At 49.8% G+C, this 14,179-nt stretch overlaps 1 protein-coding gene across 1 annotated transcript in view; it reads left to right on the forward strand.

The window, feature by feature from the left end:
• Positions 1–14,179, forward strand: part of Adam12 (ADAM metallopeptidase domain 12) — a 311,142-nt gene that overhangs the window by 216,579 nt on the left and 80,384 nt on the right. Inside the window, exons 8-11 of the mRNA XM_078024409.1 lie at positions 441–512; positions 5,043–5,212; positions 7,691–7,775; positions 11,258–11,406. Coding sequence (XP_077880535.1) covers positions 441–512; positions 5,043–5,212; positions 7,691–7,775; positions 11,258–11,406 — 476 coding nt within the window. The remainder of the gene's footprint in view (positions 1–440; positions 513–5,042; positions 5,213–7,690; positions 7,776–11,257; positions 11,407–14,179) is intronic.

Genomic DNA, 14,179 nt, shown 5'->3' on the forward strand with positions numbered 1-14,179 from the left:
TTATCCATCACCTTCTGCACTGGGACATGGTGCCATGACCTCCTATTGCTTTTACTGTTTAATTTTTAAAAACAAACATAAAGGAAGTTTCTGGGCAAGTTAGAATCAAGTTGATGATATGAAAAATGGCTCTGGACTGCTTTCTTGTTGTCCATTTTCCCTTTGCCAAAACATGTCACTGCCTCCATCATTTATGAGCCTGGAAAAACTGCAGAAGTCCCTGTCTTGGGAGCACTTGGCGTGGGTGGGTGCGTCTCAGGGAGTTTCTCGAGTCCCCAGCCGAGGGAGGCCTTCAGCAGGGTGGGAGCTCACTTCACTGTAGGCCATGCGGGCGGCAGGGGGGTCATAAAAGCCGAGATTTTTGCATTTCCAGGAGCAGGGAAGATGACTTTTGATTGATATTCTTGCTGTTATTAATGCTGACATTTAAAATTGTTAAGTTTCAGAGGCAAGGAAAAGATCTGGAAAAAGTTAAGCAGCGATTAATTGAGATCGCTAATCACGTTGACAAGGTGAGTTCATTCTCAGGTGATTAAATCCTTCAAATCATGTAAATGTTTGGAAATGAGGTCGCGAGAATTAAGTGCATTGTCTGCAGCATCAAGGAGACTGGCTCTACCCCTGGGTCCCCACCCCTGGGTCCCCAAGCTGGTCCCATTCTCTGAGCAGGTGACTCCCAGGTACATGCAGCTTCAGGGGTTGCCCAGGGAAGGATTAGGAACGAGGGTCTCGGGGACTCGGGAGGCAGAGATCTGGGCTCAGAACTCAGGGAGCCGATGGCCAGCTGGAACTTTTGGAAAGTCAGAAAAATGCAGATGGACATTGATATCCCAGGGTGATATTGCTCCTGTCCACCAGTCCTTCAAGGCAAGTCAAACTTCCAGGAGACTCATTCTTACTGATTTATTTTCAGTAGTAACTCTTTGAACATTAAATTTGATCTCAAAGTCAAGCAGATGCAGGAGAATCCTGATAAAAGGTAAGCCCCTCTGAGGGAGGGCGAAGGTTGTATCACTAGAGGACCTTGGACCCTCCTCCCTAAGCCAATTGGACAGTGTCTGTGTCCAAGCCCGAGCCAGACCAATCGGATCCGGATCCCTGCAAGACAATGAAGAGTTACAGCTGAGTCACACGTGTCCAGCAGGGGTTAGAATCCCTGGGCAGTTTTGTTTGCTTGTCTGGTGTCCACTCTTCAAGATACCGATTCTCAAGTCTCTGATCTGATTGGCCTGGGCAGGGCACAGGTAGCTGCCATCCAGGGCCCTCCAGGGATTCCAATGTGGGGCAAGACCAAGGCGGATGACTACCAGGCAGGAGAGCACAATCCCTGATCCATGAGCCCGAGCTGCCACACCCAGGACAGGGTGACTGACCACTGCCCAAAGGCCTCAGGCTGTAGCACAAAAGGGAGTGACCGTGAGTTCTTCTTAGGCCTTGGAAGTAAAAGGAAACAACCATTTGACTCTATTAAAATCAAACTCAAAATTGCTGAAACCCCATTTTTGAAAGTGATGTGTTTGGGTCCTCTGTGTCTTTACATATTATTCTAGGATAGATCTTGCTTTAGTTTGCAAAACAAAAATGAGCAATTGGGGGTTTGCTAATAACTTGCACTGCCAGTTAAAGAACCACGTGCTTCGGTGAAGTCCTGGCAGGCTCCGGCCAGTGTGCCCATAGGGCTCTTGTGCTTCTGGCAGAGTCTGTTGGCCACGCACACAGCCCCAGAGACCCTGGGGGGGATACCCAGGCTCCTTAGGCTCCGTACACCCAAATCTGCTGACGGATGACCCCGAGGTCTGTTAAGCAGTCCAAATTTCAGTCTCCCAACTCGACACGAGGGACAGTCTTGGCCCCCAAAATATTGACCTTCCCAGAGGCCATTTCCTCATTTTCTGACACTCTGACTCCGCTGGCCATTCTACATTAATAACTGCCTGGCTGCATTGGCTGGGAGGGGGAGAAGGACATACCAGGCTGGAAGAGAGGGAAGGAACTGGGTGACAAGGGTGACATTCAGGAAATCCCCCTGTGAGGGGCAGACGCCTGTCTGATACTCCTAGGCCAAGCGGTGAGGCCCCGCACGATCCTGGGGAAGCACGCAGTGTGGGAAGCAGCAGCGTGTGCACTACCAGCAGGGGACCTCCACACCTTCGCCCCTGAGCCCTTCACGCCAGCAGCTGCGCCCAAGAAGTTAGCGCTGGCTGTGCACCTCCAAGGCCAGCCTCAGCCACCTTCTGAAAGACCCAGCCTCTGCTCTGACTCCTGAGGGCCTTTTCTCTCCTGTGACTGGCTTCTTGACCCTCCTCCCCAAGCCCATTGCCTGAGGACACAAAAGCACTCCCTGAACCCCAGGGAATGCCACGCTCTGGTTTCCGATCTGCTCCTTCCAGAGAGCTTTCCTTGGCCCCTCCAGCACAGCATGCCCTGGACCCCCTGGGGTGGGGGTCACTTGGAAGGCCAAGATCAGAGTTAACTGGAACAATGGTGATGTCCATGGCTTAAGCCTCTTGGTGACCTCTCAGCAGTAGCAAGGGCAAAGGCAAGGGTAAGGGCATCCTGCTCTTTGCTCCCTCTCTGCTGGCCAAGCCCAGCCCACAGCAAGAGCTGAGCAAATATTGTGGCTGTTGTGTAAACAGGAGAATGCCTGGTCCCTAACTGTCCACCTAGCTCTGGGATCTCTAGGCCAGCCAGGCAGCTGTCATGCTCCTGGGCCTGGGCCCACAGGAGCTTCGGCATCTGCATGAGGGTGGCACCGTTACTCGTGGGTCAACGTGGTTCAAAGGGGTCAGTTGGCCTCCTGTGCCCCAGCCCAGCCATGCAGTCACAAACCTGTCCTCTTCCAGCCTCAGTGCCTTGTATGATAAATGGGGACGATAACAATTCATAACTCAGAATCCTTCTGAGAACGGAGCTACGATTCAGAGAGCACCTCAGCGCCTAGCCTGGAGGGTGGCGACCTCCCGGCACAGGAGCTGTGGCTGTCGTTAGCAGCAGAACCCAAAGGAACCCACGGCCACAAACATTCCCATCAGCAGTGAAGGATGTGACGGCAGCTCGATGTGACCCAGTACACGGGGCAGTTCGTCAGTGGCCCTCACCTGCGAGAGGGGTTGTGTGTTGTATTCTGCTACATCCAACATCTGTTCTGGGACGCAGCTTGGGAGGGTTTATCAGTGGAAGTGTGAACCCCTTCATTATTCTGAGAAGCTCCCTAATTATTAAGCAGCAAAGTAGCACTGAAGGAGGATGACAGATCCGTCCTTTGCAGACCTTGGCTCCCGATTCCCTACGACAGGCCTGGGAGGCCAATGGAGTTCCCTCCTCAGAGGGCAATGCTGAAGCCCACCCAGGTGTCTGGCCCTGAGGACATCTCTTAGCAAGCTACTGTGAACACCAGCATTGAATCTCCTGCATTTCCTCCTTCTGGTCACTGTTACCCCTGTGTAAGACGCAGCTAAAATGTAACCAGGCCAAGGCCAGAAGAACACGTGTGTGCAGAGTAGGGAGGACAGGGGCTTGGATTGCCTGAGAAGCCTGGGCTGGGAGCTTGCGAGGAGACAGCAGGTCAAGCAATTCTTGATGAGAAACACACTCTTGGGCAGTATTTTGGTTGTGTAATTGTCCCATTAGCTTATTAATGAGATGCTGTCGTTGTTATCTGTTTGAAACCAGGTTGGACCTCTGCAGTCAGAGGCCCTGTGACGCCATTGTGCTCCAGGTCTGTCCTTCAGCTTGAGCCAACACTCACCACGTGACTGTGGGGACCAGCAAGGGAAAAGAGGCGCTGCCTGGTGGGGGTTAGGATCTGGGGTCAGAGGCTCAACCTTGGGGAGTTTCTTGAACTTGAGCTCACCATGTTGGAATGGTGCTTAACTCTCAAATTTGGAGCTTCTTAGGGTTTTTGTTACTTTTTGGCCAGGTGCTTACAGCAACTGAGGATAGGTCCTGCTCACATCTGGAGCTTGGCCCTGGCTGCTATCACAGCGACATTTTTCTCCTTGATTATTAGTGTTCTCAGAAGGTGGCGGGGAGAGGACTTTGTCATTGCATGCTGCCTCATACGTTATAGACACTGAAAGATTTTACAGGCCACCACTGACCCCGTGTCCTCTCCCTACCAACTGTGACCACAGAGCCTTGTCCCTGTTTGTGTGAAGCACATGGGGGCAGTGGGGGCAATGAATAGTTCCTGTCTCTGCCCTGACACCCACCTGCCCATCTAGGATCCTGAGAGACAAGACCATCCTTTGGTCCTGGGAACAGTGGATCTCCCTCCTGGCCCAGGGCTGTCTCCTGTGGAATGCAGGAGTGGCTGAAGCCACAGCCCCCTAAAGGCTAGGACGGGGGGAGAGCCGAGCGTGGGATGCCTGACGCTCCACGTCACAAGCCCCCGCACAGGGGAATTCTAGCACATCGTCCTGTGGTACAAGGGCCAAACAGCTGCCAGCAGGGGTGGAGGGGGACGGCCACTGAAGTCCTGCAGAATGACTGTTTATGTCTGTATTATTCTGAAAGATACTGACTTGTTTATTTAATTAAAACCTCCTAGGTTGATTATAGGTGGCAGAATATAATATTGCCAGCCAAGACTGAGACTCTGCTGAAAAATTAATACAGATTCATTTTCAGTACCTCATAGGAGAACATTCTGCTCAAATGAATGTTATTGTCCTTGGCAGAAATTTTCTAAAAGATCCTAATTCACTTCTTGTTTTCCTTGCATATTAACTGACAGTCTTTTGCTATAGTATACATCTAGTTGCACATTTAAATCACCAGTGAATTATTTGAAATGTGTGTTTCTAGACCAGCAAAAAGGCTGGTGACTTCAGAGCCTGATTAGTCTAAATTTTCGAATCCACGTAGCACACCACTTTGTATCAGGCACAGCTAATATTTCTTAAATTCTAAAACACAGGGACAAAGGCTCCCAGAGGTGTGTTTCTCACCCATGTCAATGAATACCAAGGAATGCAAATCTGTTTTTCTCTTCATCTTAAGTTCCCTTAAATGTGATCCTCCACGGTGCCTGTTTCTCTCAGTTTTACAGACCACTGAACATTCGCATAGTGTTGGTGGGCGTGGAAGTATGGAATGACATCGACAAGTGCACCATCAGTCAGGACCCGTTTACCAGCCTCCATGAATTCTTGGACTGGAGGAAAATGAAGCTTCTACCTCGAAAATCCCATGACAATGCGCAGCTCATCAGGTGGGTAGCCTGCCGCCCTGGCTTAGGGAAACACTGCCCTCCGCACACTCCCCTCCGCTGCACCTGCATCCCGACCCTCTCTGCAGAGCCCACCGGCTCCTGCATGGGGTTCTCAGCCACATCAGTGGGGCAGGTGTCGTCTCTACCTGGAGTCACAGGTCTCTTAGGAAAGCCCCTTGGGACACTGGGGAAATCTGTCCCTCTACCGAAGTCTGGTCTCAGTCCCTTCTTCCACAATCGGAGCACGTTCCTCTCTGCCAGTTTTTCTGGTCTTGATATAAAATCCACCTGCGTAGGTTACCTTTTCCAAAGACTCACTTGTTTTCTTTATTGATGAAAAACATGTTTATACAAGACCTCAGGGCAGGACTTTGGGGTGATTACTGTCAGGTTTGGGAGGGAAAACCTCCGCTCCATTCCTCCTGTGAGCTGTTGCTCTCGGACTTCCCAGGTCAGAGCATGCTGGCAGGGTCACCGGCTGGCCTTGTGTTCCTTCTTTACTCAGCATGCAGTGGGCACCTGTCAGAGCCAGGTGGTGCTGTGGGGCTCTGGTCACGGTAGTGACCCACACTAAATCTCCCTGCTCTGAGGCGTTGGAGAGAAGACAGCAAGATATAAAACTCCCGAGGGTGACAAGGGTCATGAAGTTAGCAAGATGAGGGACAGCTAGCTGTGGCCTGGCGTGATACACGGTGAGATATGACAGCACCTTCAGGCTCCCAAGCAAGGAGCACTCTCACAGCAGTCCGATAGGTACCACGTAGGTGTTTCCAGAGGTGGTACGTGTTCATCTGGGTGGTAAAGCAGTTTGTGCTGCTATCCTTCGGTTCTCAAGCAGCTTACGTCACCAGCGCTGAGGCTGCAGGGACGGAGAGAGCGCTCCTTGGCCCTCGGATCTAGTTGGCTGAAGACTTTGGGGAGTTTAGAACCAGCCCGCACCACCCCTGCTCCAGGAGGCGCCTGGTCTGCCCAAGGCTGCTGGCACGCCCCGTCATTTACTTTGGCCATTCTCACAGGGGTTCCCTCCCTTGGATATTTGTGGTTGCCTCACATTTTATGCATTGATTAGCCCTGAACTACTAAAAGGCCACTTCATGGGTTCTGAGTCAGAGTATTTTGTTTCGATTCCCCCGTGCCCCCCCACCTCCCCCAATGGAGTCTATCCAACTTGAACATCTGGAAATAAGCCTTATTATTTATATGCATGTCTGTTTATCTGTGAAGGTGGTGTACGTAGGTGTGAATATAAGGGCTAAATCCCCTCCTTCTACAAATATGAGCATCGGGTCGACTCTCCACCTCTGTAGATCTCACCTCTGTGGATTCAGCCAGACTTGGGCTGAAAATACCTGGTGGGGGGACTCCTTCTGCACTGAACATATGCGGACTTTCTTTCTAGTCATTATTCCCTGAACTATCTACATTGATTTTACACTGCATTGGGCATTATAGATAATCTAGAGGTGATTCAAATTCTGCCAGAGGGTGTGCTTAGTTTCTATGCCAATACTATGCCGTTTTACATGGGGGATGTGAGTATCCATGGATTTTGACATCCTGGGGGTGCCTTAACCAATCCCTTGTTGATATGCAGGGATGACTGTAGCAGGGTGGATGGATAGATGAGGTTGACATTCACTCTCCACCTCTGTCCAATAGACCACAACTAAAATAGCTGGATTTTCCAACAACATAGGATTATCTGTTTGTGTACTTGACCAACACAGCACAAGTCAGTGGTTTAATTCCTTTAAAGGGTTCAGCACATACAATATTAAATACTTAGTTTATAAGGTTGGAACTAACAGGGTTCACGTGAACAGGCTATTGGATCTGTGATCAGGTTAAGAGTCCAGATAAAAGGCAGCTACACGAAGGCCACAGAGTCCCCTTCTAGAATCTTCCACCAAAGGTGCTGATTTCATGAGTGCTTATGGATGCTACACCAGCTCCCAGGGAACCACCACTTCTCTGTGGATTTCAATTTTGCAGGCTGTATTGGCAGGACACTTTGAAGGAGTTTGGGTCTCTGGCAAAACTCTCCATGAGGAGTTCCTCAGTATTCATCCATGACAGAAAAGCTACTGCACCGTCTCAGGTGTACCCTTTCCTTAACAGTGATTCTCGGTTGTCTAAAGGAGCAACTCCCTGCGGTCCATCAGGAAAACAAGCTGGCTGCAGCTTATAAATACACAGTGACAGCTGGGTGCTGTCCAAGTAGACAACAAAACTCTGTAGGAACCATGAGACCCTACTGCAACCAGAAAAAAATAAAGAGTAAAGGAAAAAAGATGGGAATAGTTTTCCTACCTCGGTGCATCTCGATCAGCAAACAGCAGGAGAGTGTGTGCCGTGCCCTCGTGCAGCTGTCTCCATGACCGCCCAGTCTCCTGCAGGCATGCGGGACAAAGGTTGAAACACTAGAACACGCGTCCACTCTACACGATATTAAAGAAATCCCTTCCTTTTGTTTCCTAGTGGGGTCTATTTCCAAGGCACCACCATCGGCATGGCGCCCATCATGAGCATGTGCACTGCGGAGCAGTCTGGAGGCGTGGTCATGGTAAGCCGAGCGGCTGGCTTCCCTGGGTGATGGTCCCCAGGAAACCACTGCTCTCTGCAGACTTCCTTTCATGCTGTTCAGACTTAATCTGCTCTGACTCTAGCCGGGTTTATGATCTTCTGTATCCCATCATATTTTAGGGACTGTTTAGAAAACAGAAATTGCACCCAGTAAAGATGGGCATGTAATAAAGAAACAACCAGTCATCTCAGTGGAGGCCAGCCTTCCCCTGTCAGGGAAAACATTTTCAACTGGGACTTCCCGTCAGCGCCTTCCAATCCAGAAATGCCTCTAGTGCCGGGATGAGCCAGGGCATCGGGGTTGCCCTCTTTCCTCAGCTCTTTGGATCGACTGTGGTCCCTCCAAATGTTACCGTTCAAGGTTTCCTGATGGTTCTGCCTCCAAGCCCCACAGCCAGAAGTCTGAGGTTTTCAACCGCGTACCACTGCAAATGCTTTACATACCTTCTGGCCAGTGTACAATTTGTCTCTATAATAACCTTATTCTTGGAAGGCAGCGACCTAAGTTTATTGCTTTACAAGGGGAACTTTGTCACATACAGGCTGTGCATGTTTGTAGAAGGAAATAAAACAGGAAGACTATTTGGGCCTTCTTATGGATTTAGGAGGGAGGGGGCTTTGATGGCTGCCCAACAGGGGGGCCTACTCCAGAAGAGGTTTTCCCCCTCTGCTGTCCAGCTCTGAACTGAAGGGCGCTGGGACGGCAGCAGCCCTTGGACAGGGAGTACCCTCAGACACTTCCTCCATCTCCACTCACCAAGCACAGCCTCGCCCTCCCAAGAAACCGCAGTTCCTCCACGTTTTCCAAACAGAACATTGCGAGTGCTGGGTTGTGAGAAGGGCGGAAGGAATTGTGTTCTGCTGACTGTGACTTTCTCCCCGCGTCTCGCCCACTCTAGTCTTCACAGGGAGTGCGCTCAGCATGTCCTCCTCTCCAGGTGCAGGGCCTGGTAGCTCCTGTGCTCCTATTTGGAGGGACTATGCCTGCTCACTGGATGGTGGCTCCAGGGAGCTACTCTCTGGTTTCCTTTGAACCTGGAAGTCATTAGAAAGTTTAAGGGGGGGGGGTTGATGCGATGTTAATTTCAAGTCAATCACAACTGTATTTTTACAGAGCAGCCTATAAAGTTTAAAGAGGGGATCATTTTCTGTTGCATGGTTCCATGGCTAGTTGCTACTGACTTTGTCACTTAAAATTGGCAGAGATAAGTTCCGAGAGCCGAAACCAAATTCCCCATGAGCAAAGCAGTGTCACTGTGTAGGGCTGAAACCATCCTACAACCCCTCAGAGAGGCGCAAGGCTTTCCTTAGCTCTCATCCTGGTTCTGTTTCTGTAGAAGCATTTTATCAAGATTTCTGCTTTAAAAGCATGCTGGGAAATTTATTTTTTTAAAGATGTATAAGTATGGCGTGAGAAATAGAAGCAAATTATGTGTGATGCCAAGAGAATCTAGTCAAAACCAAAGTTAGTTATCAAGAGACAGGTTTTACCAATTTGAGAGCAATTCACATCGAATTAAACAAATTCCTTGTTTTATACAACGCATAAGAGAAACATCAGACAGAGTGGAAATGCCCTTTAATTTCTATAAATTCATGAAACCAGCAAGCGCAACATTTTGACCAGGTCTAAAACTTCTATGCTGATTTTCTCTTCTTCTTTCCCTAAATTCATGGGCATTACATGTGACTATGTCTTGCTTGAGGATTCTCAGATCTAAGAGGAATGAAATAACGTGACCAGGAAGCAGAAATCTTCAAAAAAATGTAGAATATGGTTTCTGGTATTATTTCTCCAATTTTCAATCACTAACTTCAGCAACTTAAAATAGTAACCTTATATCTAACTGGCCCCAAATAGGTTTTGATTCAGGGACTATACCAGAAATAGAGAGGTTGTTTTTCTCCTTATTACAAATTCAAACTGTTACCAAGGTCTCTTAAGAGATATTCTGTTTATAATCATTTATGCATAAAAAATATAAAGTAACTGCAATTAAAACCCAAACTGTGATTTCCAGTGATGCAAGAGAATCCTTGATGTGAAAGAACTTTGTGCCAACACGTGCTCAGGTCAATCCTTGCATTCTTAGGCTGGCTACACTCTCTTACCAATGCGTATGATCCTAAGAATTGATTTCCTGAACACGTATTTGTAAAGCTTCCTAAAGCGGGAAACTGTAAAATATTTTTTTTAAAAAAATAATTTATTAGGAATTCCATCTTTTCTAATAACTTTCTTCCTTGACATGCCATTTTTTCCTGAAGTTGAGGGCTAGCAGGGTGAGAGCTACCACCGTAAATACCACTGGCCAAGATCTTACGAGAACTGCTTTTATCCAGGTCCTCACAAAGACTGCGAATCAGGAAGAGTGTTTTCTCTCACATGCAGAACCACACTGCTTCCTGGATGCCTTTTGGAAAACCTCTTCTCTCTTCCCTGGGGAGCACAAATGAAGATTCCAGAAAGATGCTCTTCTTACTCTGTGGCCAGTAGGCCCTTTCAAAACCACCATCCAGGAGCACAATTTCTGTGAATCACATACACTAATTAACTAACATTTAAGAAACTTTGCTTGTTAGTGGGTTTCTAGTGTCTGCTTAGCCAAGCCCGCCAAGCACACCACTAGCTGGGTGGCCAGGCAGGGCTTGCCGAATGGGGAACCACCTTCCTCAGCCTGGCAAAGCCGAAAGTGAACCCCCAGCAGCAGCACCCGGAGCATCAGGCGCCTCTGTTCACGTCCACAGGCAACCTGACCACACAAAGGGCCAGCGGGAGTGGGAGCTGATTGTAATCGGGGTTCGGTCAGTCTTCAAGCAGACGACTCCATGTGGTCAGCCTTCCCTGTGAGTTAGCGTGAACTTTGCCAGTATCCTCCTGACCGAATCGACAGGCGAGGCAGGGCCGTCACAGCCGCTCAGGCCGTAGGTTGCGTATCAGAGAGCACCTTCCCGACATGCTCCTTCCTTCAGGTAGCCTCTCAATCAGGCATGAGACCTGCTTCCACTTCCCAGGAAGGAGTGGGCTTTCTCTTCCACGCGATGGAGCAAGCTCTGCTTCATTCAGTGGGATGTTTTGTGAGAGCTTGAGGGTGCAGGGTGGAGACCACCACAGTGATTCTTTCATATGAAGATATGAAGAGCTGGGGATGTGGCTCAGAGGTAAAAGTACTTGCCTGGCATGCATGAGGCCCTGGGTTCGAATCCCCAAGCATAAAAAAAATATATGAAAATCCTGTGTGTACATGAGATATCCAGTCCCCAGGAGAAGAGGCCCCAAACTGGATTAATAAAGTATGTCAATTTTTCTAGGTTCAAAGTCAATAACAGGTGTCTATGTTGGTCCTTTAGAGGGAATTTGATGACCTCATGATAGGAAATTGTCCAGCAGGGAGGGAGGACCAGACCAAGGAACCCAAGGAGATGTGAACTATATGTCTGTGCTCTTGTGTTTTCTTTGAGGACCATTCAGACAGCCCCCTGGGTGCGGCCGTGACCCTGGCACACGAGCTGGGCCACAATTTCGGGATGAACCACGACACACTGGAGAGAGGCTGTAGCTGCAAAATGGCTGCTGACAAAGGAGGCTGCATCATGAACCCTTCCACCGGGCAAGTACTAAGGCTCCCAGGGCTCCAAGAGTGGTGCAGAGCTTGGAGTGTGTGTGGGTAACAGCTGAGCTCAGCAAAATGCTCCCCTGGTTTTCTGGTCAGTCCTCCCCGGAACTTCCAAAAAAAATCCTTGCCCAAGTAGCAAGAGTGAACGGTGCTGCTCCACAGAGTCCCGCGCAGCCAGTGTGCAGGGCCACACGGCACGGCCCATTCCCTGGAAGGGGTGGGGCTGGATGCTGTGTCTGTTTAGAAATTGCAAATGATTTTATAATGCCAGCGGGTGGTTTTGATTTGAGCCTACAGAGGCTCCCTAGCAATCTGAACAGCCAGCCATGAGAGGGCCTTGCAGACCCAGTGGGCCGAGGTGGGGTGGGTCCCTTGGCCCTAGAGTGTGCAGGTGAGGCATTTGCTCCCCCTGGGTTGGCCCGGGGCATGTCCGATGTGTTGGTAGCTTGGGGATTGTAGTGTCCTTGCACGAGACGTATTACCTTACCGGATCGCAGAGGTTTAAATCAAATCATTTTCTGCTTCCGTAAATCAGGTTGTTTCTCCTTATTTACTGCCTCTCTGAATCTCTGGTCTTGGTTCAAGCAGAGGGAGGGAGCACCATGATTGGAGCCCTCCAAAGAGATGGAAACAAATGCAACTTGGAGTGACTAGAGATTCAGATCTGCTGTACCTTGTTTTCCTCAGCTTTTTCATTGCTATGTAAAAGACCTGACAACACTAACGTAAAGGAGGAAGAGTTTTGGGGGGCTCATGATTTCAAAGGTTCATTCTATGGTCAGCCAACTCCATAGTCTGGGGCAGAGATGAGGGAGGCCATCATGGCCGAAGGGCAGGGCAGGGGAAAGCAGCTCTGTAGGTGGCACCCAGGAAGCAGAGAGAGAGCTCCTGGCACCAAGGACAAGGTGAACTCCAAGGACACACCCCCAGGGACCTACTTCCTCCAGCTTACAGTTACCATCCACTCAATCCTTATCAGTGGATTAATTCACTGATAGCTCGTGCTGCTCAAAATGTGTCTATTTCATCTCTGAAAATTCTTGCATCACATCACACATGCGCTTTGGGGGGACACTGCATATCTCCACTATAACAAACCTCTAAGCATCCACCCCAGACTAGCACATCCTGCTAGCACAGGAGGATCTCTTTAGCAAGGGAAAACACGCCCCAGGGCCATGCCATCTTCTTCAGCAACCCTGAGGCTTCGCACCCTCCTTGGTGGAACTTTCCAAGCCTGCTCTCTGGGTTTGCTGAAAGGAGACACTGGGGACAAGGAGTGAGTGTTGACTGAGTGGACTGAAGACTTGGGCTCTGTGAGGCCTTGGGGCCCCGGGCACAGACCTGCAAAAGAGTCTCAAAGTCCCAGAAGAGGGAGGGGTCATCAAAGCATGTGGTCGTGCTTTGCAAGCCACAGCCAAAGGGCCTCCTGCCAAATGGCTCGAAGGGCACCAAACTGCCCCGCAACAAAGACCAGGCAGACCACGGCGCATGCCAGGCACCGTCACTTCACGTGAGCCATCAGTGAGGTGTCTTCTCCAGCAGGTGCTGCTTCCTCGTGTCCCTCGTGTCCATGGCCACCATCAAATGTCCACTCCAGCCTGGGGCCATCTTTTCCACTCAAGTTGGGGGTCAAGCATGATTCAAGGGAGTCATGGAGAATTTGTGGAGGAAGTTGCTCGCTGCGTTGTGACAACAGAAACAGGGACTGCGCCCAAAATATTTTAGACCAGCATCAACAGGGAGTGAAATATTCCAAAGCTCTAGATACTAAAAAGTGGAGCTTTCAGCCGGCCACTCTGAAGCGTGACTGTGCCCTTGTCATTTAGGGTGTCCCAGCGGAGGCAGCATCACGGCTGGACACTTAGGGCACGGAGTTCCTTCTTTGGGTGTGAGGTTGCCCCAGGGGCCTGTTGGTGCCTTCTGACTCCAACAGGCCATGAGCCCAGATGGAGCCAGTGTCCCTGGGCAGCTCTCGGTGTGTGGCTCTCGGTGAGGGCAGTGGACAGGAAGTTGATGTGGAACCAAGTGCTCTTTGGGCTTTCTTGTCCTGATGAACTCATCAAGTGGCCACAGCAAATGCTCTGTGCGCGTAATTTCCCTAATTATCAAGTGGGCACAAATATATCGGCCTCCTGCCTTCCGGAATTTGGTCCCCAGTGGCCAGGATCTCGTTGTCCATCAAAGTTGCTAATGCTTTTAAATTCTCCATAAAAGAAACAAGAGGAAGAGAGGGAAGCCGGTTTGGGAACACCGTTGGAAGAAACCTGACTGTCCCCAGTCCAACCCAGTTCCTTTGCTATTACCAGGCTGACAAGCCACCCCTCTGGCCCTCACATGCCCAGTCAGGGAAAAGAATGGCAGTCTTGGTTCACGCATCGACCCTCCCCTCCTCCCTCCTCCCCACCCACCCCTGGTGTTGCCCCTGTGCACTGTGAGGAGGAGAGCACAGAGGCAGAAGACCCCGCAGCCCCAAGTGCGTCCCGAAGGCTCACTCTCTGCTGACCACAGCCAGCCAAGGCACCCCAGAGGCATTCGAACACCTCAGGTAGAAATGGTATTGTAAAGAGCTCAGCAAAACATTTAAAAGGCTTTTTTCCCCTCTGTTACCAGGGGTTTGTTAACAGCCTTTATTTGATTTATACCTTATTAGCAATTTCTAAGTTTCCTCTTCTGCTGAGCTTGTGCTTTTGCGTAAATCTTTTCTATTTGGTTCTCATTTATGATCCCACATTCCTGTCCAGAGAGTGGTGTTTTTAATTTTCTC

The sequence above is a fragment of the Ictidomys tridecemlineatus genome, chromosome 1, assembly GCF_052094955.1.
Source record: "Ictidomys tridecemlineatus isolate mIctTri1 chromosome 1, mIctTri1.hap1, whole genome shotgun sequence".
In the NCBI taxonomy this organism is placed as follows: Eukaryota; Metazoa; Chordata; class Mammalia; order Rodentia; family Sciuridae; genus Ictidomys; species Ictidomys tridecemlineatus.